Consider the following 23,463-nt stretch of genomic DNA (forward strand, 5'->3'; position numbering starts at 1 on the left):
GCACCGTGATATGAGGTTGTATTCGCAATCCTCACCTCATTGTCAAGAACATTATGTGTGCTATTTGCACACATCATTAACCAATGTATTGCTGCTAAGTGCCTCAAAAGATGGCCCAACCAACATTGTAGAAGCTGCTGTTTTGACAGTATGTTCATACACTTCCTCCATAGTAATTGCATGTCCATCCAATAAATGATCCTAAGACTGGTCGCCAATAAGTGAATTTTCTGATTCGTTGTCTATGGTATTGTATGAAAAATCAGACTCATTGCGGCATGAATCTTCATCATAAATGCATTCACAGGTGAAACCTCTGTTGTCTCATGTTGATGCAAATATAACTCACTACTGTCATGAAAATCTGAATTTTCATAGGTGACTCCCACCACATCTTCTGCACTTCCCATGACTTCAACACCATCATTACTCTCAAGCAAAGGGCTGCTGTCATAGAATTCAGAATTTTTATTGTGACTGATAACAACTTGTTGAGTGCTAATAATGTCAACTCTTGTCAAAAGTCACCTTCTTTTCCATATTTTCTTTGTACCGATAAGATTATTTGCATAAGAGTTTGCTTCCTTTTTCTTTGCAAATAAAGGATCCATGATTTCCGGATGTTATAGAAGCCTTGATAAATTCTTATTATAGTTTTGAAAGGCCTGCATGAGCACTGATATGAGATCCTGTATAGACTTTGTTTGGCCCATGATCCACCACTTAACCTCTATTCTTAATGTAAGAAGCTTCACCAATAGGATGGGAGGAAACCGCTCATATACCACTGTAAGAACCCATGTGGTTCTAATTCATGACAAAAACTGGATTGTTTCAATTATAGATGTTTGGGATTTTATCAAGCACTTCACATGCAAACTAATAAGTTGATTTCACCAATAATCTTATTTTCAATGAGATAGACTTGCAAACAACTATGCAATATCATACAAATGTTTTCAATATCCTACATGGCATTTTTTCAAATACTTGGCAATTACATCCTTCCGAAAATGAACCAAATTATTCAAAGGTAAATGTCTTACAGTTTGCATACAAACCAACCGCTGCAAACTATTCACAACAATTCTTCTATTTCAACTCGAAGCTGAATTTTTTACAATGATAAACAGATGCATCAAAATATAACTTAATTAAATTATTTGCAATATTAAAAACCTGAAGATTATCGTAGCTTACATTCAAAGCCTCAACATGTATCACAGGTATATTCTGGAAATAATCTGAACATTGGCACCAAGCCTATTCATGCATCAAAATCCCCAGCGTGCCTCTATAAGCAACCCACGTCTTCCTCTTTGCCTCGTGCAGCTGCATAAATACCCTGTGACTTCCCTCAATGATTACATACACTGTTAATACAGGCTACGATCGGCATTATTTATTAATCTTCTAACCTTTGCAATCAATTTCAGGATAAAATTATGATCTATGTTCTCATACATTGTTATCATACCTATTCCTCTATCCTCGTACTCTTATCATTTACATCTTTCACTATACAAATATCTAGAGGATGGGTCGTGACCCATCTATCCTATCCCCATCTGAGATGATGTCTCTTAAATCTTATGTTGTACAAGCTTTTTGTAGCCAGATACGATAGGATTTCCCTGGTGGGGTCAGGATTGCTACACTTTCCTACCAACAGCATCGCCCTTTTCAAAATGTTAGCTTGTTCTTAGGCTAACTCTACTTTGGATTTATATGATAGTGCTCAAGTCTTGCCCCATTTATATAGAATTGTAATATTATGCCATCTTATGTCCTAATTTGTATTGCTTCTGATTCAAGAATATCATTGATTTGATAAGGGCCCAACTACTTGACTCTTAGTTTACCCTGCTTTTTGAATCTTCAATCATATAGTAGGATCATAGTGTTGACTTTGAACTGCTTACACCTAATGATTTGTGTAAGAGCCCTACTAGCTCACACTAGCAATGCTGATGAATACGTATGTATTTTTTGTGGTTTTATCAATTTTTTTATTTTTTTACAATGTATGTTTTTTTCATACTTTCAAATATATAAGCAAATGCTGGAACACCACTGAATTGAAATATTAAGTAATAAATATGCAAGATCACAATTTTGACTCAAAACTCAACACTGCAATTTAATCCACTACACAGAAAATTACCAACATAAGAACCTGTTATGATTGTTGGTGTTGATTTGCAGCAACATTCAGGTTGAATGGCATCCAAGACTCGTAGTTCGATTGGGATGAGAGATTCCCAATCTCACACTGTATGCAGAGTGTAATCACCACCCAGCTAGGTAGTAACGGCAGATAAAACTGTGACAAATGGATTTTCATATCTAAATCAAAGACGGTTTAAACCAAAAAAAATTCCCAGCATTTGTAAATAGATAACTAAATCCTTTTCACATGATATTAACTACTTTTAACAATTAACAGAAAATAACTGTAATCATATTCAATTTAACTTACTAGATCAACGATTAACTATTCATAACTGTAATTCATGTTCAGCTGAAATAACTAGATTAACGACGAACTATCATAACTATATTCATGATCAATTGATTAAACATTAAAGTAAATGCTTGACAAGAAAAGAAAGGAACATACAAGCATCATCGGAGGATCTTTAGTTGGTTGTGCAAGCCTCGGCTTTGGTGAGAGGAGAAGCATTGACATACGCTTAACCTCTCAACCTCAGACCATACTTATCCCCACACATTCTATTAAATTAGAATGACCCTCCCTACCTTGAGATCGGGCTTGGAATGTTCTTCAGTTCAGCCACCTGAGCATCCTGGTGTTTTCAGTGTCTACTCAATTATGAAATGGACATGCTTACATAACTGGCGCTACTGACATCAAGTGATCATTAGATGGCAAACATGCCTATAAATTACCTTGGCCAAGGATTTCCGATGGGTTCAATGACCCAATCACCATCGCTTTACTTGACAATAGGATTCATTATAGAGATGAGCATGAGCTATTAGATATATTTCATTTGAGGTATTCTTGTTTGATTTCTCTTTTGTTTTCTTGCAGATTTATTCCTTTTCTTCACCATACTTGGCTACACAGCCGGTGATTCCTAGGTGTATTAAAATTATGAGCACTCGGCGCTTTTTCACCTTTTCTCCATATCATGGCTATATTGCCGGTGAATCCCAAGTGTTTTGGAAAGACTATGAGCAATTTGCTCTTAATTATCGTTTATCATAATTTGAGACAACATAAGACTTGTTATTGTTATCAATAACTTCATGAAGGCTTTTACACATCTTGAGACTCCTTTTTAAGAGATACTACTTGACTTCTTTAAAAGATGGTTTTGGATACAACGAAAATACAAAGGAAAATCTCATTATAATTCTCAGAGAGTAGTCAGCAAATTGCATAATATAATCACAGTCTTAGAGGAAAGAGACTCCTAAGGTTAGCTGGCTACAATGGAATATGCAAACAAAGACATAGAAAAGTAACTCATGACTTGAAATGTATTCTTTGGAAACTCGAATCTGATTGGCTCCCTCTTGACTTTCTTCAACGCTTATCCTCAGTATTTTAGCTGGAATCACTTGCTCGGCTATGTTGGAATCGCACAATCAGAACAAGGTTTATAACAAAGGTAAATTGTAGATGACTCAATGGCGGATTGTAGATGTTTCAAGGGCAAATTGCAAGACGTTTTTAATGGCAGATTGCAAGACGTTTTAATGCAAGGTCAAGTTGATTAATGAAACAAGAGAAATCTGGTATGTAGCAAGTAGGAAGAAGTTTGGATACCAAGGAAAAAGGTGATCCCGTCTCTCCCTCACAGCTCCCTTAAATGGAGAGTGAACATGACTCCTTGGCTCTCACCGGTTATGAAAGATTATAGTCGATTCAAATTTCCATGTAATAAATCGATTATGAAAAGAGAGGGAAAGAAAGAATAAAATAAAAAGTTAAAAGAGGAGTTGGAAAGATTATAATTTTCATTTATTATTATAATATATTCTTATATACGTTCATGTAAATATTAATGTGGTGACATTATTAAATTACTTTATTATAATTTATTGGTGCCATTTCATTTTTAAATTTATATGTACGTAAGTATTTATTATAATAATATGATGAAGATCAATTAAAAATCTCTTGAGGTATGTTTTATATTTTAAATTAGGTTATTTTATGTTTTCTTAGATTATTTTTCTTAATAGCTCATGCGGTCCCAAAAATGTATCCTATGATCAAGTCGTTGCATCCTTTCCAATGAAGTTTAAGGTCATACTTGCCAATCCTGATGACTAAACTTAGGCGAACATCCCATTCCGATGATCCCGTTTAGCAATGCTGTCGTCCTCTTCATCTTCTCCTGCAATCACCCATAAAAGCACTTCTGCCATAATAATAATTCCATAATAATTCATAAAAACATAATAATCTTTATTTTAAATCAGACAACTGCTAATCACCTAATAACAGTTATTGGTTAATGACCATCTTCATTAATAGTTAATACAACGTATATAAATAACTACCTATTTCACATGATCATGAAAGAATAATTCGTTAAATCCAATGGTTATGAACAAGTTTAAAATTAGGTCAAAAATTTGGGATGTAACAAAAACCCTCAGTAATCTGAAGTGTAAATTGCCATCAAGATGCAGATAATATGACGCCAAATTGGCAGTCCAAACTCCAGCGGTTTTTCCACTGATTCAAACACAGGCTGTAGAAAATGATGCAGGCCCTCAAGTTACAATCGCAACCCACAATCTTATAACAAAATTATCAAAGATGAACGCTACTTGCAGAATAGGATCGCGGCCTGTGAAAGAGAGATTGCAGCATGTATTCAGATCTTGCACTGTAATTAAAATGACCACCCAGGCAAGGAATAGACAAAAGCAAGTTCACGCCAAAATTTCAGATACAAATGGCACCCAGTAGCAGTGATAATGTGCACCCAGCTGTGTATCCTTAACCAGTAAAATCCCATGCCAAAATACAGGTAAAATTGATGCCGAAAAGAAGAGATATTAAACACTTAAATGCAGGGACAGTAAACGCAAATTTGTAGAGATAAAGTCACCTTCTCAAATACAATAGCCATAGTAGAGAAGTTAATAGCATAGATGCCCAAAATCAGATTGGAGAAACCCAATACAATTCACTATACAACAACAGTGAATCGAATGTGAAGTCCAGACTTAGAATGCTGATTCAATTGCTTTACATCAACAGCAATTGGTGCACAATTGAAGAAGAATCAGTCATCAAGAAATTCATGAACTCAAACCCTCACCAAGAAATATATAAAAAGCAATAACCAAGAACGAATCCATCTCTTTCCTGAAGCCTCTTTAATCATGCAACTTGGCTTCTCCAATACACCTCATTAAATATGCTTCATCAATACACCGTTTAGTTAGAAGCTTCCATCAATCATTTTAAATAAATAACTGTCAAACACATAGCTTCATGAAGTCATTTTTGCAACTTGGCTTCTCCAATGCACCTCATTAGAGATGCTTCATCAATTCACCTTTTAGTTAGAAGCTTCCATCAGTTATTTTAAATAAATAACTCTCAAACACATAGCTTCATGAAGTCACTTTTCACTTAAGAGGCTTCTTCAACAGACCATCGAATTATAGCACTTAAATGATAAAGTCATTTATTAAGATAAACTTATAATATAGAGCTCCATTAATTTAACCAATCAATCACTGAAGAAGCCAACACCTGATGCCTCAACTGCATTTCTAAAAATAGTAATTGCCCACAATTGACTTTCTATAAATAGCAAGTCAATCAACAAAGACCCTCAAAACACACTGTCAGCTCATGAGGGTCTCAAACATAAACTAAGCCAAACTACAGGAGCCTGCTAAAATGGGGACATTACAATTTGTTCATGCAATGCTTTCTATCTTTAGCATTTTGTCAAATGATTGTACTCTACAATTATCTTGCTTCATCTAGCTTATCCAGTTCTTCAAGGAACTGCTTAATGGATTCATCGTCATTGAGTCTCAATATCATTGTTGTACGGAGTTTGTGGACAGTAAAATTCAAAGGTTAGTTGGCCTTCATATCTTCATAAGGGAACTTTTATACTTTAGTTTAGGTGTCTGAGAAATGTCTACAAAAGAGTTAGTGGGGCCATTTCAATAGCTAGAAGGTTGCAATAGAGTGATGGTGGTTCTCTACGGCTTTGTAGAAAGAATATAGAGCTAAGTACATGAGAGTTAGCAGGAGTATAAGAAAGTGAGTGAAAAAGAGAGAGAGTGACAGTTTATATATAGATTTTTACTAAATGATTGTATTATTGCCAAAGCTCTCTTGCCAGCTTCCTGTTATCTTCTGCCCATTATTTTCCTACAGCTCTATTTTTATTGATGCGTTAGTTCATACTTTTTACTTTATAATACAGTATGGTACATTTGGTCCAACATCATGATCTTATTATCATAAGATATCTATATTCTTTTTCGATCCCATGTTTGATATCCTCAGGGCCGGGTTGAGGAATTTGGTATTCTAACTCAAACCTACCCAAGGCTTCGTAGTAGCTGAGACTGGATGTGGCAACTAGCTTCCGAAAAACCTCACAGTTCCTGTATTGTGAAGCATCTTCCTTTCTCTGGACATTGGTTGAGAGGTGTAGTTGCCTGAGCCAACTCACCTTGCGAGAGTCAATCCATGGTGGAACTCTGCGTCTATTCAGATTGTGCCTATTTTGCTTGTACCATCCATACTTCTTGTTTTATTGTAGTTTTCTATCTACGCCAACACTATGATGGAGGTGTCTAGGTTGGAGTTGTTTCAATGACCATGGACATCTGTCCAACTTCCTTAGCATCAGCCTTGCCCCTTCTCAAGACATGCCGATACTGTCTTGTCAACTTGTTGCTATCCTCAGATCTTGGCTCTCATGGGATCTGTCTTCCCTACATCCCCCGGAGTAGTTGATTCTCCAATGAAACAGAAACCAAACCAGGAAAAAAGATGACCCTTGCCAAGGGAAAAGAGTCTAACATTAGCACAAATCTGCAACTACCATCAGAAGCCAATAGAACTAAAAAAGCAAAGGTACGTGAACAGTCACAATTCTAGATGAATGAAAACAGCTACTACATGACTTGGAAGTTGTGTTTCCTAGGAAGAAATAAAACTCACTGGCAAGTGCAAGGTGGTTACAGACATAAATTTTGCCATGTCATTGTAAAGAAGCAAATAATTATTTTTGGCGATACAAGATTGGTTGTGAACAAGGATGCTCTCGCATCACAATTATTGTAACAGTGATAATAACAGTTCAATAATCATAACATAGGTTTCAGGTTTCTATTCACCCTAGTTCAAATTATATTGGGACTGTGAATTGAATGCTAAGTTACTGATTTGGGTTTGGATAAGGGAATTGGGGTAGCCAGTACAGCGAGTTTTGGGGTCTGCAACTGTTTTGGGCATATCTGTGCAAAAAGTATATGACAATCATAATTATTAATCTATATACATAATTTAGCCTATAAACTGGAATTAAGTTCAGAAAACTACCGACAGATTGCAGTGAGATATAAACATGTTCTCTCTGATATCTTCTTTGACAAATCAGCAAGTTTGAGCAGGTCTTTGGCAATGATAATATCACCACTTTTACAAGTTTCATTGGTGGTCATTTCCTTAGATCTGTTATCCTTTGCCCCTTGTGAAGACTTTTCATTTGTCTCTCCTCCTTTTCAATGGTGCTTAATAAAGATAAATCAAAATTTGTCAATTTCAATAGTGCAATTTGTTGGGTGGATATTTTGCAACTCACAGTTTTGAGTAAAATCCAGTCGCAAAATAGGATGACTAGCCATAGTGTGTGAGACAGAGTCTCTCTTTTGCAACTTACAGTTTTGAGTAAAATCCAGTCGCAAAATAGGATGACCAGCCATAACGTGTGAGACAGAGTCTCTCTTACCTTAAAGGGAAGGCTCCCCCTTCTCATCATTCCTTGGATTAACTCAAGGTAAGCGAGAGGTTGGGAGATTTTGTAAGGGGTGTTACCAATATTCTTTCCTCTTAACCATTAAGAAAGAATCCACTTACCTGTAGAATGAGTAATGGGCAGGGTGAAATCTCTAACTACACTTATATTTAAAAGCTGAAAATAGTGATACCGATAAACCAACACTAACTCAAAAGCTAGCTTTAAGTGTAATGATTTGGCTCTAAGTCTGCTCGTAATTCTATATGAATAAACTTTACTATTGGGGAACAAAGACTTCCAGAAGTAAAGATATCCTAATTATTTTGTGAATCAAGAAAGAGATATAAGCTACAGACGAAGCTTCTAGCCTATATATCTCTATAGTTGTTCCTAATCTAAGCTCCGGCTCAAATAGCTTTTTAACTTTTTTAAACTCAATTATCAAGAACACAAGATCACATGAATCAAAGATCAACATATGCAAATCATAGACAAAGCTTCTAATTCGCACAAGTAACAATTGCACTCAATCAAAGTTCAGTTTCAATTGCTTTTTTGTATTCACTTTTCTATCAAAACAATGCTAAACAATCAAAGTTTTGCTGGCACAATTTCTCCAAAGCTCTCTAATAAAAGACGATTTTACAATAAGAGAGCACTCCTTTATATTAGCACAGGATTTGAGAAAAAGATGGAGGAAAAAGTGGGAGCAACTCAACCAACTTTGACCTAGTCTAACTAAAGAAGAAATTATAGGGTTACATGCAACTACACGTGCAAGTAGCATTACATGTAAGTACATATGTAAGTCGTATTACATGTAATGACACATTTTCATATAATACATTCTCTTCAATTACAAACATGAAAGAATAGGAAGAGGAAAAACAAAAGAGAATTGAAACAATCCTAGAGATTGTTCTAAAGGGCCTTGTACTAAGTTTGACCGAGTCTAACTAGAAGAGAAATTATTGGGTTACATGCAACTCGGAATACATGTAATTACATAATTCCACCCAACGCATCTTTTTAGATCTACAATCAGAAATAAAAACAAAATAATGATCTTAAGGATTGTTCTTTAGTGCCTTGAATTTGATGATAACATCATGCATTGTAGGAAGATTAGAAATCTCCATTGTGTTTGATATTGCCTCTATTCTTGGTGCATCTGCATATGCTGATTGCACAACCTTGGAATTTGCCACCAGAGAATCTTGCAAGTGTTTTACCAAAGATTTATGCGAAGCAAATTTGTTCATTGTGTGAGAACCAAAATCCTCAGAATCTAAATTAGTATTGACTGCAATTGTATATCTGAAGTCATTCTTTCAACTGCAATCAGATGACTGTGTTCATCAAGAATTTAACATCCCATTTGCTCTAAATCATATGTGATCCCTGTTTCTATTGCCTGGTAATCTCCAAGAGCTGTTTGCAACTTTGTTTTTAGTTTTCTTAGTGTTTCTTCTTTGTAACCCATAAGTCCTTGATATCTGAAAAACATTTCACAGGATGGGAGAATGTCACATGTAACCATAGCATCTAGATCAAACTTAGCAATCTCGTTACAGTCATTAAGAATCCCTTTCAAATCATCAGCTTCTTGAGTCAAGGAGGAAATCAAACCTTGTTCCATCTCATCTATGTCTTTGACACACCTAAGGACTTTAACTGTATCTGTAATAGCTTGGACTCCTTCAGAAATAACTTCTACCCAAGACTCGGTAGCTTCAACTATCCTTTTCTCCCTAGATGTCATAGACATAATAACAACATTTTGAGAAGATTGTTGCCAAATGATTTCATTTAAACGAGCAACCTGACATTTGAACTGATTTTTCTTTTCCCATAATTCATGGTTTCTCTTTGATATATTGGGAAGTGCATCTTGAGCATTCTGTAAGCAACTAAGTTGTTGTTTACTGCATAGGTTAATTAAGAATTGCCCACATACAATGAACACGAACACGAACAACAGAAATCTTCTTATTATTATTCGCATATGCCAAACAGTACATTATGCTTGAATGATAAGATCTGATGAATACAATGCTTCTTGAAGGGGTTATAAATACTTTCCAAAGAACTTTCCCGAAGGAGTCCATCGACCACATACAACATGTCGCTACATAACAAAAACCTTTTCGAAGGGACCCGTCGGCTACATAACAAGAACCTTTTCGCAGGGACCTGTCGGCTGATACACAATTTCTACCGACGACATCATCCCCCCCAAAAAGAAAAGTCGTCTCCTGACGACTAGCAAAATTAGGAGACAACCCAAAAACAATAAAAGAAATACTAAAGAGAAGAAGGAGGTGTCCTAGAAGATTGCTGTTGACGACGTAACTCATACACTTGGTCAGTCCAGATGTGCAGATCTGTCTGAATCTGAGAATTAACCTCTACGGCCTCCTTCAGGAGAAGCGCAGCATCCATAGCCTATCTCCTAGCCAACTGCAACTCATGCTCTGTTGCATCTTTATCCCGGATAGCCATGTCCTTATCCTGTACAACTGCTGCCATATCCTTCAATAGTGCTGCCCGCTCTTTTGCCCATGCTGCCTGCTGGTCGGCCAAGTCGGCGGCTAACTTTTCTCTTGCCTCTTTCTCAACTGCTAGGGATCTCTGAGTTGCAACACTGTTTGCTGCCTTATCCACCTCCGCGCGCTGCCGAGCATAGTAAACCTCTTTGTACAATCCCACGATCTCATGTGCCAGCTTCATCATTGGAGTGTCACTTGGTCCCAACTCTGGCTCAGTGGCCCAATCTGCCAACATCTCTGGTGTCTCAACCGCCAGCTAACCTCTATCCACAAAACAAGTCTGAAATCGCTGAGGACAACCTCCACGAATATACGTTCGAAGTAAATGCCACTCCCTCCATCGAGTCAGAGCCTGAATCGCCACATCATACCCCTTCTGCAACGCAGACTTCATAGTCCTGAGGTAGTCCTGAGGTAGTCCCTGCACCTGTCCTCATCCGTCCCGTAATCCTCCTTGGCAAAGTCCTCCAATGACCATTCCACATCACTATTCTCCTCCTCATCAGCAAGAGCCGTGCCCACATCCGGTGCTGCCTCCTCTGCTGTCGGCGCAACCACGGCATGTGGCATTCCCTCCTCCTGAGATTGAGGCTCTGGTACAGGTGCTACTCCAGAATAGCTGGGAGACTGAATGGATGGGCCACGCCTGTCAGGAACGAGTCGGAACTGTTGCCTTAGAAAAACACTAGCTCTATCCATCACCTCTGGTTGTTCGGACTGCGCTGGGTCTGTACACTCCTCCATTCCTCTGTCTGGTACATTCTCTACTGGATGTTCCTGAACTTTTGCTGATTGTGCTACGGTAACAACTGCTACTGGCTGAATTATAGCAGGTGCCACGGGTTCTGCTACCAGAAGAGCTTCAGCAGGGGCTGAAGAAGTCTCTTGGGTGACGGGTGCTGTCAGGTGGGCAAAGCCTACAGCAAATCCAACTCCCGGAGGGACAGGAGAAGGCCATACCCCGTGTTGCCACGGTGCGGCTAGTGTGACTGCTTGGTGGGATCCACCAGTCATCAATATCGGTCTCCGTGTCTGTCCAAACCCAGGGATGTGAGCCAAGTGTGAACCTCCTGGCACCAACTCGGAAGTCAGAGGAACTGCAGCATGCGGAAATAGCAAGGGGGTAGCTGTGACAATCTGAACCTCCTCATCATCCTCGCCTTCCCCTTCTTCCTCCACATTGTCTTGTTCAGAAGATGTCTCCTATCGGCCGCTGTCCGTATCCCCTGCCATGTCCATCTGAGGCCTCTTTTGGCCTACAAAACCCTTCTACCTAGTGGTTGTATCCAAGTGCTTCCACCGCATGATAGGAGGTTCTCCCGGAGCCAGTGGTCCAGGTTTTGCCTCTAGCTCATCCGTGGGAATCATCTGTGCTGCTGCATCAAGAAAATGACCAATCGCATAATGGGGCATATAGAAGGTCCTATGCTGGAGAGTCATAAACTCATGCATCCGTTCAGCCAGCACAGACGCCCAATCATGCACTTTCCCAGTCATTATTTCGTTCATCATGGACACCTGCAGAAATGAGATATCGGATGCCCTAGAGGATCCCGTGAGGCTGCTCTTGACTAAGTCCATCAGACATCGCCATGGCCCCTCCTGAATGTCCGTTTTCTTTAAACCCCTCCCCTTCGATGTCTCAACTAATGCCGCCTACTCTGCTTCAGTCAAATCTCCACATACTAATCTGATTAAAAATAGCTTCCCATCCTTTGGAATTTTCTTCGGTTGAACCTTTTTGCCCTGCTGCCCTGGAATGCCAAAAACACGTGTGAAATCGGCTGCCTTAAATGATACCACCAAGTTCCTGCCCAGATACTGAAATGTGCTCCTCCGAGAAGCTCTGCCATATGTCTCAATCATGGTACGCAGATACCCTTCATAATCTAGAATGCAAAAAACAGGCATTTGAATGGCCCATTCAACCTGTGCCCTTTTGATGCTTGCTTTTATTGGATGATCATTAGGGGCTTCTTGCCACCATTTCTGGCAATCCGTTCCATTCAACCCTTCAAATTGTATAGTCTGTGGTGTGACTTCAATTGCTGCAGGTGCTGTAGTCTTACGCTTCTCTTTGCTGCTGCTCAAGCCTTCATTCAGGTTACCTGTACCTGTCATGCTCCTGCCCTCCACAACTTTAGACTGTGCTAATTGTTTTTTTCACTGTCGTTTACCTGCAGACTCCATCAGTTATATCTTTGTCTTTTCCTAACGGTCTTCCAAATCCGTACAGTGGAGAATTCTTTCAAACACGTATGGTGAATTGCAACCTTTGAAATGTAAATCCGTACTCTAAAAAAGTTAGAAGGAAAATCAAATAACAAAGCCGTACCACCAGAAGACCACAAATTCGTACAACAGCTTCCCTCCCCAAATCTGTACGGTAGTATTTTCAATGCCCTTTTCTGATCAGCCGTACAGGGACCATAGTATGCTGAATCCGACTAGAACTGATACACTGTAAAAACCGCCTTGTTTACTGCTGAAATCCGTACTCCAATCTTCAGAACCTGTGATCTCATAATCCCAATGATATGGATGGAAATCCGTACAATTACCTGGCTCCAAAATTTCGTACTAAGGAAGAGGCCATATACTGCTTTCATAAAAATCCGTACCTTGCATTCAAAATGAATTTGCTGGAAACCAAATTTTATATAACCATTTGCTGAATTCAAAAGAACCGTACAGTGGTTGGTAACTGAAATCCATACATTGCTCTTCACAAGGAATCCGTACGCTTGAAATGATGGTAATCTTCTGTATGGGTAATGATTTAACAAACCGTACAGTGCCCTATAGAGTTGCGTATGGTAACTTGACCCTTCCTCCTGTTATAAAATCCGTATGGTAGCTATTTGCTAAAAAAATCCATACGATATGTAAGCTTTTATAGCAAGCCGTGCGGTATCTTCTTCTAGGAAAAACCGTACATCAACCCTGTGATAAGACGTACACTACATATAAACTTTTACTCGTGCTGTTTAAAAGTCCGTATGGTCATTAAAACCTCAAGAAACTCCCGTGCTGAGACTCCAATTTCCGTACGGTGGGGATTGTCAATGATGGAATCCGTACAATAGTTTGAAGTGTCTCCCAGTTCCTGTATGGCAATCAATGCTTCTAGACTTTTTATAATATGCAACTTTGAAAAATCGTACAACAGCTCCCAAACTTAAAAACCGCACACAATCTTAAGATCTCACAAACCGTACAACTCAAAAAATAAGTGAAAACCGTACGGTGAGTAGACTAAAAATCCGTACGGTACTTTTTTCCTTTTCATTTTTTTTTAAATTTTTGATTTTTTTAAATTTTTAAATTTTAAATTTTAAATTTTTAATTTTAATTTTAATTTATTTTAATTTTTTAATTTTTATTTTTTCCACAGCAAAGTCAGGTTTCCCTTCAACCGTCGGCATTGTTGGTCTGCAACGACGAAGGGGTCGCCCGAAGGCCATTCTCTGACGCAGAAGTCTTCCGGCCGTGGTATACCTTCAGCTTCGAGCCATTCACCGCCTGAGGCACTTCTGGTCCATCCAAAGTCCATAATTTTATTGCTCCATTGTCCCCTACTTCCCGGATCTGATACAGCTTGACCCACTTAACTTTGAACTTGCCCGACTTGATCTCATTTCGGCCATTGTACTTCAATATCCACTGTCCGGACTGAAACCTATTTAGTTTTAGGTGCTTATCGTGCCATGCCTTTCGCTTGTTCTGCGTTACTTCAGTGGCCCACTGTGCTAATAATCGCTTCTCCTCCAACCTGTTCAGTTTGTACAACCGGTCCCTTAAGCTTTCCATGTCGCCCAACTTGTTTTCTAGTGCTATCCGCAGGCTTGATATCATGAATTCCGCTTGTACTATGGCCTCCTGTCCGAACATCAGTTGAAAAGGCGTGTGTCTTGTTGTAACTTTATACGCCGTACGGTAAGCCAACAGTGCAGAAGGTAATTTCTCCTCCCAATCCTCCCCTTCGACTGCACAGGATTTGTATATAATTGATACCAGAATTTTGTTGTTAGCTTCGACCTGTCCGTTTGCTCTTGGGTAGTATGGACTTGATAGTGAATGATAAATTTTGAACTCCGTGGTGAGCAGTCGGATCACATGGTTTACAAAATGTCCACCTCTATCACTTGTTAATTGTAACGGAATGTCGTACCTGATAATTCTTTGTTCATAAATAAACTTTGTTGTACTTACCGCTGAGTTGTCCGGTAGTGCACGCACCTCCACCCATTTAGTCAAGTATTTCGTCGCGACGACAATGTAACGACACCTTCTGGTTTTGCTTGTCTTGAGAGGTCCTATGAAGTCCAACCCCCACCGTTCAAAGAGCTCCTGAGCATGAGAAGGATTCAGAGGCATGAAGTCTCTTTTCAAGGGTTTCCTAGCTCGCTGACATGTATCGCATGCAACAACCCATTCCCTGGCGTCATTATATACCGTTGGCCACCATAATCCTGCTAGAAGTATCTTTCGTGTAGTTGTGTCCGGCCCCATGTGTCCTCCTGCCGGTCCTTCATGCGCTTCCTTCAATACCCGTGGAATTTCTTTGTCCAGGACACAACGCGTCAGGATTTGATCAGGTCCCATTTTATACAACAATCCATTAATCAGCTGAAATGTTTCGCTTTGTATCACCAACTTCCGTCTTTCATTCGGTGGCATGGCATTTGGAAACTGTCCCGTCGACAAGTATTCGCCGATGCTTGTATACCACTTTGGTAGTGCAGCAATCTAAAACAACTGTGCATCAGGAAAGTCATCATTTACACCGTTTGCCAGTTCTCCTATTCTGATACATGACAAATGATCCGCGCTTACATGTTTCTTTCCTGGCCGTACGATGATCTTGAAGGTAAACTCCTGCAAGAGGTTTGTCCACCAATGGCTCAACAACCTCCACAAACTTTGTTTTTTCTTAATCAACTAAGATCCTTGAAACAATCTTATCTTTCAAAGATTTAGACTTTGTTTTCTTTACAGGAAGGTTATTTGAAGGTACGACCACTTTCCTTCTCTTCATTGTGATCTTGCTTAGCCATGCAGGCAAGCTGAAACTTTCATTTGTGGAAGTAGGTATAGTGGAGACTATTGGCATTGATCTTGATTGTATCTCCATTGTAAGTAAGCAAGATTCAGTTTACACAGTTGAATTCATAGGTACATGACAAGAGTATTCTGTCAAATAATTCAAAACCTGTTTATGATGTATCAAGTTGAGAAACTTGACCTTTTGTGAGAGTTAGAAAATCCTCAAACACATTTCCCAAATGCTCATATTGTTCATTTGTTAAATGCGAGGAGCTGCTGAAGATATAGGACGAGCCAATGTATTGACTTATGAAGTCGGGGTGGAAGGTGTGAAAACAGTGGAAAATGAATCCACATCATCATCTATCTCATCTAGAAAAGGTGTTTTCTGCATGGATGGTTCATGAGTTTGTGCAGGTCTTGGGGGAGATATGATCATAACTTCCCCTTCTTCCTCAAGTTCTTCGTCTTATTCTTCCTTTGACTTCTGAACTGGTTTAGGGATCTAAGATGATTTAAGTCCCTTTCCACCCTTTATCTTGAATTTGAGAGATTTCTTCACATCAGAGGAAGCATTATTTTTACCTATGATTTCCAATTGTGACTTCCTTCTAGGAGGACCAAAACTTCCACAATCCAAACCCAATTTCGGATTAACCCTTTTCAGGCCTTTAATTTCCAACCACTTGTTGATGTTTGCCAAAATGGATTGAAATTTATCAAGGATAGATGTTCCTTCCTTTTTCTGCCACTGAATAGGGAAAGGGCATCTTTTATCAAAACTAGCTTGATGATATTCTAGATCAAGAATATTGCCATCCTCTTCGATTTGAAAATCTGATGGGATCTCAAGCATGTTAAGATCAATGATCTGCTACAAAGTCAATCTGCAGTAGTCCATTTTCATTATATCCAATTTGATCTGCATGTCAATCTTAACATCTTCGATACGAGAACATGTGTAAAGGCCCTCTTGATTTGAGAATTCATTTCTCTGTAATAAAAGTCAAATCAAGCTTTGAATCTCTTCAATGTGATCAACTGAAGTTCCGCTTCTATAGTTTTTGCTTTGTGTATAGAATTGATCATATAATTACCAATTACCAAAAGGTTTGGCAGAAGAATTACCAAAACTTGGCCTATGCAAAGCATGTTGATCAGATTGAACTTCCATGAGTTGTTTGGCTAGTTCCATCAAAATGATCCTATTAGTAGCATACCTAGGTAAGCTATATGACTCTCTTTTAAAGTACCAAACCCTCAAGTAAGTAAAGGTTGAAAACTGAATAAAGATACAACCATATTGATTTACCTTCTCCCAAGCTTCATCGGATACCCTTTTAACACACAACTGTCTATCAAACATACATCAAAAATGTCCAAAGAAAACATCTAAACTCTTTTGTAATGGTACTTACTATTAGTTAGATTAATCTGATCATAGTAATCCCAAACTGGAATATGAAGATGATCTTTTTTGGTTAAGAGTCCAGAAAAAGATCCCATGGCAGTAGCAATATAAACAAGGTAGGAATTCATGTAGAAAGGTACAAAATTCCCTACATTAAAAAATTGCTGATAAAGTGGAGTGCTGATTAATTCTCCCCCAAGGATATGCTCCTTAATATCCATGATCTGGAAAATAAACTTTTACATCCATGGTTCAAAATCGCTAGAATCTTTGAGACCATAGATCTTGCTGAGAAGGATAATAAGGTCTTTGTATTCCTGCTTGAAATTAGATCTGTGAATGGTCTTTGGCCATCTTGAGAAGTTGTTTCTCTTGGAATCCAACCAATATAGATTCACATACTTTTGATAATTTCCTTTATTCTCATTCCATTTCTCTAAAGATGAGTCTTTAGTCAGATCTATGCACTTTTCACTTTGTGGCACTTTGAAAATCTGCTCAATAACCTCTAGATCAAGGCTTACAATAACATTGACATTAGCATCCTTTATCATCCTTGACTTTGGACTGAAATGCTTTGCACAATCAAGAACGAACTCTGGTTCCAGGTCAGCCATGGGAAACATAGATTCCAAGTGAATATGACTTCTTTTGATATGTTTCATTTCATGACTAATAGGAGCTTTTACACTTTGCAAGAAATTAGTCATGCTTACATGTCTAATTTTTGTATATAACACATTGTCAAGATTGGATGTGACATGAGATTGAGTTGCATGAGCCAACTTGTTATCAAATTGGTATTTCATTTTACCCTTAGATTTTGATGGTGAGGGTATCTCTTGTGCTTGCGCTTCAACACAAATTCCAAAATGTGAACACATCATCAAAGGATATTGCCATAAAAGGTTGATTCTTGATAAGCAACAAAAGTTCAAATATGGATTAGATACTTTGAGGACTTGATGAGGTGATCTCAAAAAGAGACATCATGCATATGCAGAGGATAGAAAACGGTAGTTGGAGGGAGAACCATGAAGTGAGAATAAAAGGAGATGGATATGCTTTGAGACATGAAAATGGAACGCATGAGAATTCGTGTAAATTAAAACTCTTGACTTTTAAAAAGTGACTTGGACTTTCAAGATGTCATTGCATGGAAAGTGGATTACATGTATATGCAACATGTAATGAGGAATGGAAGGTGAGATGACATGCGAATGCGGATGGAGGATGAGCTTACATGTAAGTATGTGTAAAAGATGAGATGAAATGCGTCATGACAAGGAAAATGGAACTACATGTATTTTGCTCATGAAGTGTAAATGCATATGGAAGAAATGAACGCAATATGCCTTGAGGCAAAGTGAGCTTTTTATAGATGTCTTTGAGAAAAGGTGAAGTCCAAGTACATGAGAAAACATGCACATGACATTTTTTGACTTTTTAAAAGTATCTTTCAATCAAAATCAGGTTCTCAATATGCAACAACATGTAAAAGACTTTTCATGTAATCATGACATGCGATTGGGTGCAGAAAGTGAGATGAGTGAAAATGAAAATGGAAAATGAGATTACATGTATGTGCAGATGATGGATGGAAATATATGTAATCGCATGTGAAGAATGAGATGTGAAGTGTTATGACATGGAAAGATGGAAATGGAATGAAATGATGCTCTTGCATGAAATGAAAGGTGGAGTGAAATGAAACATGCTCAAGTTCTTGGGAAAGAACTTGCAACTTCTTCAAAATGAAGAAAAACCAAAATGCAAACAAGCAAAACGCAAAAAGAAACACAAAAGAAAAATGTACCTTTGGCAAAAGAATCAAACATGTCAACAAGCAAGCTACTTCAATATGCAAATTCAAATTTGGAGTTTGGGAAGAAATCAAAAAATGAAAATGAAACATTTCATCATTTTTAAAAGAAAAATGCACTTTCCATGGCATCTAAATGAACAAGTGTAAACCGTCAAGGTAAAACATGCATAAAATCAGCAAGATAAGCATGAATTTAATTAGCAAGAGAGAAAATGTCCACTTGCTTTATGATTAAATGCAAAAACTGAAGGAGAAAGTAACTCCAAATTTGGAAATCTTCAAATAACTTGGACTTCTTCAACCTTGCAAAGATGAATTCGCAATGAGCAGAAAATGAGGCATTTTTCAAGCCATCAATCCCAAAAATGTGCCCTAGAAATCCTCCCAACTCCAACATTTTCATTCAATGCAAAACAAGGGACGTTTTTCACTAAAATCGTGATTTCAAACTATCATCAGATAAGTCATTTTTGTCATTTAGGAGTAAAAACGTGTTTTCAATGACCAAGACATGGATTCATACCACCAAACGCTTCTTCGAATGCAAAAACGTGAGCTAAGAATGGCAAAATGTGGGCTTTTTTTGTCAAAATGTACCCTAGAATGGAGTGTAAGAAGACGTTTTTTGCATGAGATTTCAACGTTTAATGCATGGAAACACTTAGAAATACCAAAATGCTCCTTGTAGAACGAATTTCATGCATGAAATGGAGAGATTTAAGGATTCCAAGCAAAACTTGGAAAACAAATGCATGTAGTTTTTCTTTCAATCTTCAAAAATAGGTTCTAGAGAGGCAAATGCATGTTTTTGAAAGCAAATGGCACCTTTTTGGTGTGATTGCATGTTTTAATTATGCATCCAAGGCTAAAACGCACCTTTAAGGTGAAATGACATGTTTGAAAAACTTGCAATGAGCCTCCTTAAGCCAAAACACGCCTTTTAGGTGCAATTACATATTCTAAAAATATGCCTTTTGACAAAGAACAGGTTTCTGGGATGAATATACATGTTCCATGGGTAAAAGACACTTTTTAGGTGCAAGGACATGTTTTAAAAACTTGCAATGACAACCACCAAGGCAAAACGCACTTTTTAGGTGCCTTTGCATATACATGCATGTCTCAACTTTTTGATGCCTTTGCATGTATTTTATGCACTTTATGCATTCCCTTTCAAAATCGCACCTTTTAGGTGCAATTGCATATCTTCTATGTAATATGCTTGTAGACATGTTGAAAACAACTTAAGTGATGAATTAAGCACATGTTAATTTGATTTTAGATGAAATGGTACTTAAATGGGCCATAAATAGTATTTACACGATCATATAAAAAATATAATGTAAAAGTATCATTTAAATGGCTCACAAAGAGCCCACCAGGGATCAAGTCTATTTACACGATCATATAAAAAATATAATGTAAAAGTATCATTTAAATGGCTCACAAAGAGCCCACCAGGGATCAAGTCTTGCTAAGTGCAAGGCTTCGACACCATAAGGAATGAGGCCAGGATTGTGCCCTAGGTGATTTTGATGGCGTGGATGCCCCTCGGTCCTTGGCTCTAAGCCGAAGAGGTTTTAGGCATGTGTGGTTCCGTATTTGGTTCCTAAAATTGTTTTGTGGTGGCCTCGGTGGTTGGTAGCTTGCAGGCTTCATGCCTCGCTGGGCTGCCTAGTGGGTCCGAATCCTCGATCAAAAAATTAAAAAAATAAAAATAAAATCAAACTATATAGTTAATATAGTCACTTAAGTGAAAATCAGAAAACAACTCAACTTAAAAATATAACATAAAGTGCACTATAGTTACCTTAAGTGAAAAATTCAAATGACAAAGTAACTTCAAAAACATAACATAAAATGAATTTAAGTTATATTTAAAAAAAATGAATGTCAAATTAAAAATATAGCATGATATTTTTAATTTGTGCAGGTGCATAAAAAATGTCCACTTTTTGGGCTCTAAATTGGTCATATCTTTTGATTTCCAACTCTGATTAAGCCCTAAGATAGATCAAATTGAAGGGAAAAGTGAAAGTGATGAGTTGAGCAAAACCAACAAACACACACTCAAAAACGAAAAAAAGGACGCTGAAGTCCTTAAAAATCAAGCATACGCTTGACAAACAGGAAAACAGAAAAGACTTGACGAAAACCTTCAGTAAAAGAATTTGTTATGTGAATTGGATTTAATAGATTGATCAACATTAATCAATTGAAAAACAAATCCAACTCAGAGAAATGTGAAACTAGTTTGAAAATGTTTTGTACGTTTACCTACATTTTGTGGTGACAAAATGCAGAACACAATTAAGTTCATGCTCCTCAATGATCAAAGTTTCTCAGACTTTCCAGGTACTGTGAATGCCAGCTAGAAAATATTAAAGATGCAGATAATTTATCTATTAAGGTACATCTAATCTAACAAATAATGAAAATATTTCTGCCTCCACTACCTACTGATTAACATAAAATAAGCAAGCACAAATCTCACATATTTGCAGTGTGTTTGTTATTCTGGTTGCAAATTTCATTTCCATGCTGAAACCTTATAACTATATCTGGAGCAAACTAGCTGAGCATCCAGGGTGTGCGACAAGTGAACCTGTAACTCATGTTTAATTAAGCTTTTAGATTTTTGAGGGATGGCTCTTTTTGTTGCATTTTTAATGTATACTGAGAGCTTTCTTACATCCATTGCCAATTGAGAGCATGCACGGTTATTAGAAATTTCGTGCTGAGAATAAACTAATTGTGATTCACTGAATAACATATTGTAATGGTGTAAACTGAGTTTAGTACAATGCATTTTTATCTATTTATTCGTAGGATCGACTTTTTTATTTCCAAAAATTATCCTTATTTAAGCATATGCAATGTACTTGACTTTTGTTTTGTCTCCAATATGGGTTGTTCATGCAGCCTCCAGAATATATGCCAGAGAACATGCTGAAGAATTCAGCATGGATGGGTGGTGCAATCTTGGCAAAAGTTGTGTTTCCTCAGAACCAACATATTACAAAGGCAGAATATGATGAATCTGGGCCAAGCATTGTTCATAGAAAATGTTTCTAGAAATAAGATTTTATTTCATGCATGCCTTTATCGGCCTCTCATTGCATGAAAATGGATCGCCACCAAATTATCATGAAATGTAGAGAATAGATATTTTGAACTTTTGACATTGCTTTTGAAAAATCTACTTATCCGCTCAATTTTCCTCTAGAGCTGCTCATAGTATATATTGACGAATTCTATTTCTAGTTGAGTGTCTATGCGAACCTTTCTTATGTTTGGTTTAATAATTTACTTCAATGTTTCACTATCTCTTGAGTATCTTTTTGTTAGCTAGAGATTATAATAAGAGTACTATTTATCCAGTCTCAATATTCAAAATGAGATTTAGCATTGCAGGACAGGCTTCCATTCTCATGTACAAGACAAACTATTGAATCGTTTATGGATTAAAAGATTTGAATTTAATATGTTTTATTTGTTAGAATCATGGATCCTGAAGTGTGTTTTTTTTGTTTCTTTTGTGCTTAGAAACAGTATATATTTATTGTGGTTATATTTGCATCTTCTACAACCACGTTGATTATTTATAAAAAAGCTTCCTTGTCCCTGATATATGTGCTTGTGCAGTGAACCTGAAACTAGATTGCTTGTGATTGAAGGAAATGGCAGATCTGATTCAGTATATAGGTATTTTAAGATTTGATTTACTGTTTGGATGGTTTGTGATGAGCGAGTTCAATCTATCTATAGTGATTTCACATATTATATTTATACTTCCCCTTCTGGTTTCTAATATAACCTGGAATTGGGAACAATCTGTTAGGATGCAAAATGACATTGGTTTTATGGGAGAAAAGGATGCTAAGAAAAGAAACCCTTGCACATACATTGCATTGTTTTCACTAGTAGGGTATGGTACTTGGAGCTGATTTCAATATGTATTTTTTTTTCCGACCTTAATGTTTAGAGTGCGAATAGTATTTCTGAGTCCAGTTATCTAAAATGGGAGGAAAACATTTAAAGGTATCTTCATCGGGTGTTTATATTCCACATTTAATATGCTCAATTATCAATGACATGCACTACTAAACTTCTTTTTCAATGCTTAAGAATAGCTTGCTTGTGCTATATTTGGATTCATTCCCTATGGGATACAAATTCTGAACTGAAAATAGATTCACTTGAAGCTGAAAAAGTGTCATTAGTGGCAAAGTGCATGAAAGCTGTAGATTCTGACTATCGATTGGCAGTCTATCCACAAAGATATCTAAGTCCTTGCAAATTACCATGTTCTTACTAGTAATAATAATGCACAAACTTGAAATTGGCACTTCATAATTTGTATTTGACAATTTTTTTAGTGTTATGCAAGTTGGTTGATGTGATTTTGACACTCATAAAGTAAAGACGCAACTTCAGACACAGAGCATGATTATAAGACAATAGGTGTGCATTGCCACATTAAGGAAGCTTTTTGATTGATGCATGGTATCATTTTGATAAAAAGACAGATTTGTTCAAGATATTGTGCTGATTTGGAGTTTGAAGTTAGCTGTGGTATTTAAAACCGTCCTTAGTATATGGGTTTGAATATCCCTACATTGTTGGTTTCAATGTGACTTCAAACTTTGT

General features: G+C 37.4%; 1 protein-coding gene across 1 annotated transcript in view; it reads left to right on the forward strand.

Moving 5' to 3' along the window:
- The window catches only part of ARP7 (actin-related protein 7), a 209,005-nt gene extending 186,867 nt beyond the window's left edge, over positions 1-22,138 (forward strand). The window contains exon 7 of the mRNA XM_089797591.1: positions 21,736-22,138. Within this exon, the coding sequence (XP_089653717.1) occupies positions 21,736-21,888 (153 nt within the window). The 3' untranslated portion in view covers positions 21,889-22,138. The remainder of the gene's footprint in view (positions 1-21,735) is intronic.
- Positions 22,139-23,463: the final 1,325 nt, after the last annotated feature.

This window comes from Cupressus sempervirens, chromosome 8 (assembly GCF_028749045.1).
Source record: "Cupressus sempervirens isolate cs-2001-9-10 chromosome 8, ASM2874904v1, whole genome shotgun sequence".
Taxonomy (NCBI): domain Eukaryota; kingdom Viridiplantae; phylum Streptophyta; class Pinopsida; order Cupressales; family Cupressaceae; genus Cupressus; species Cupressus sempervirens.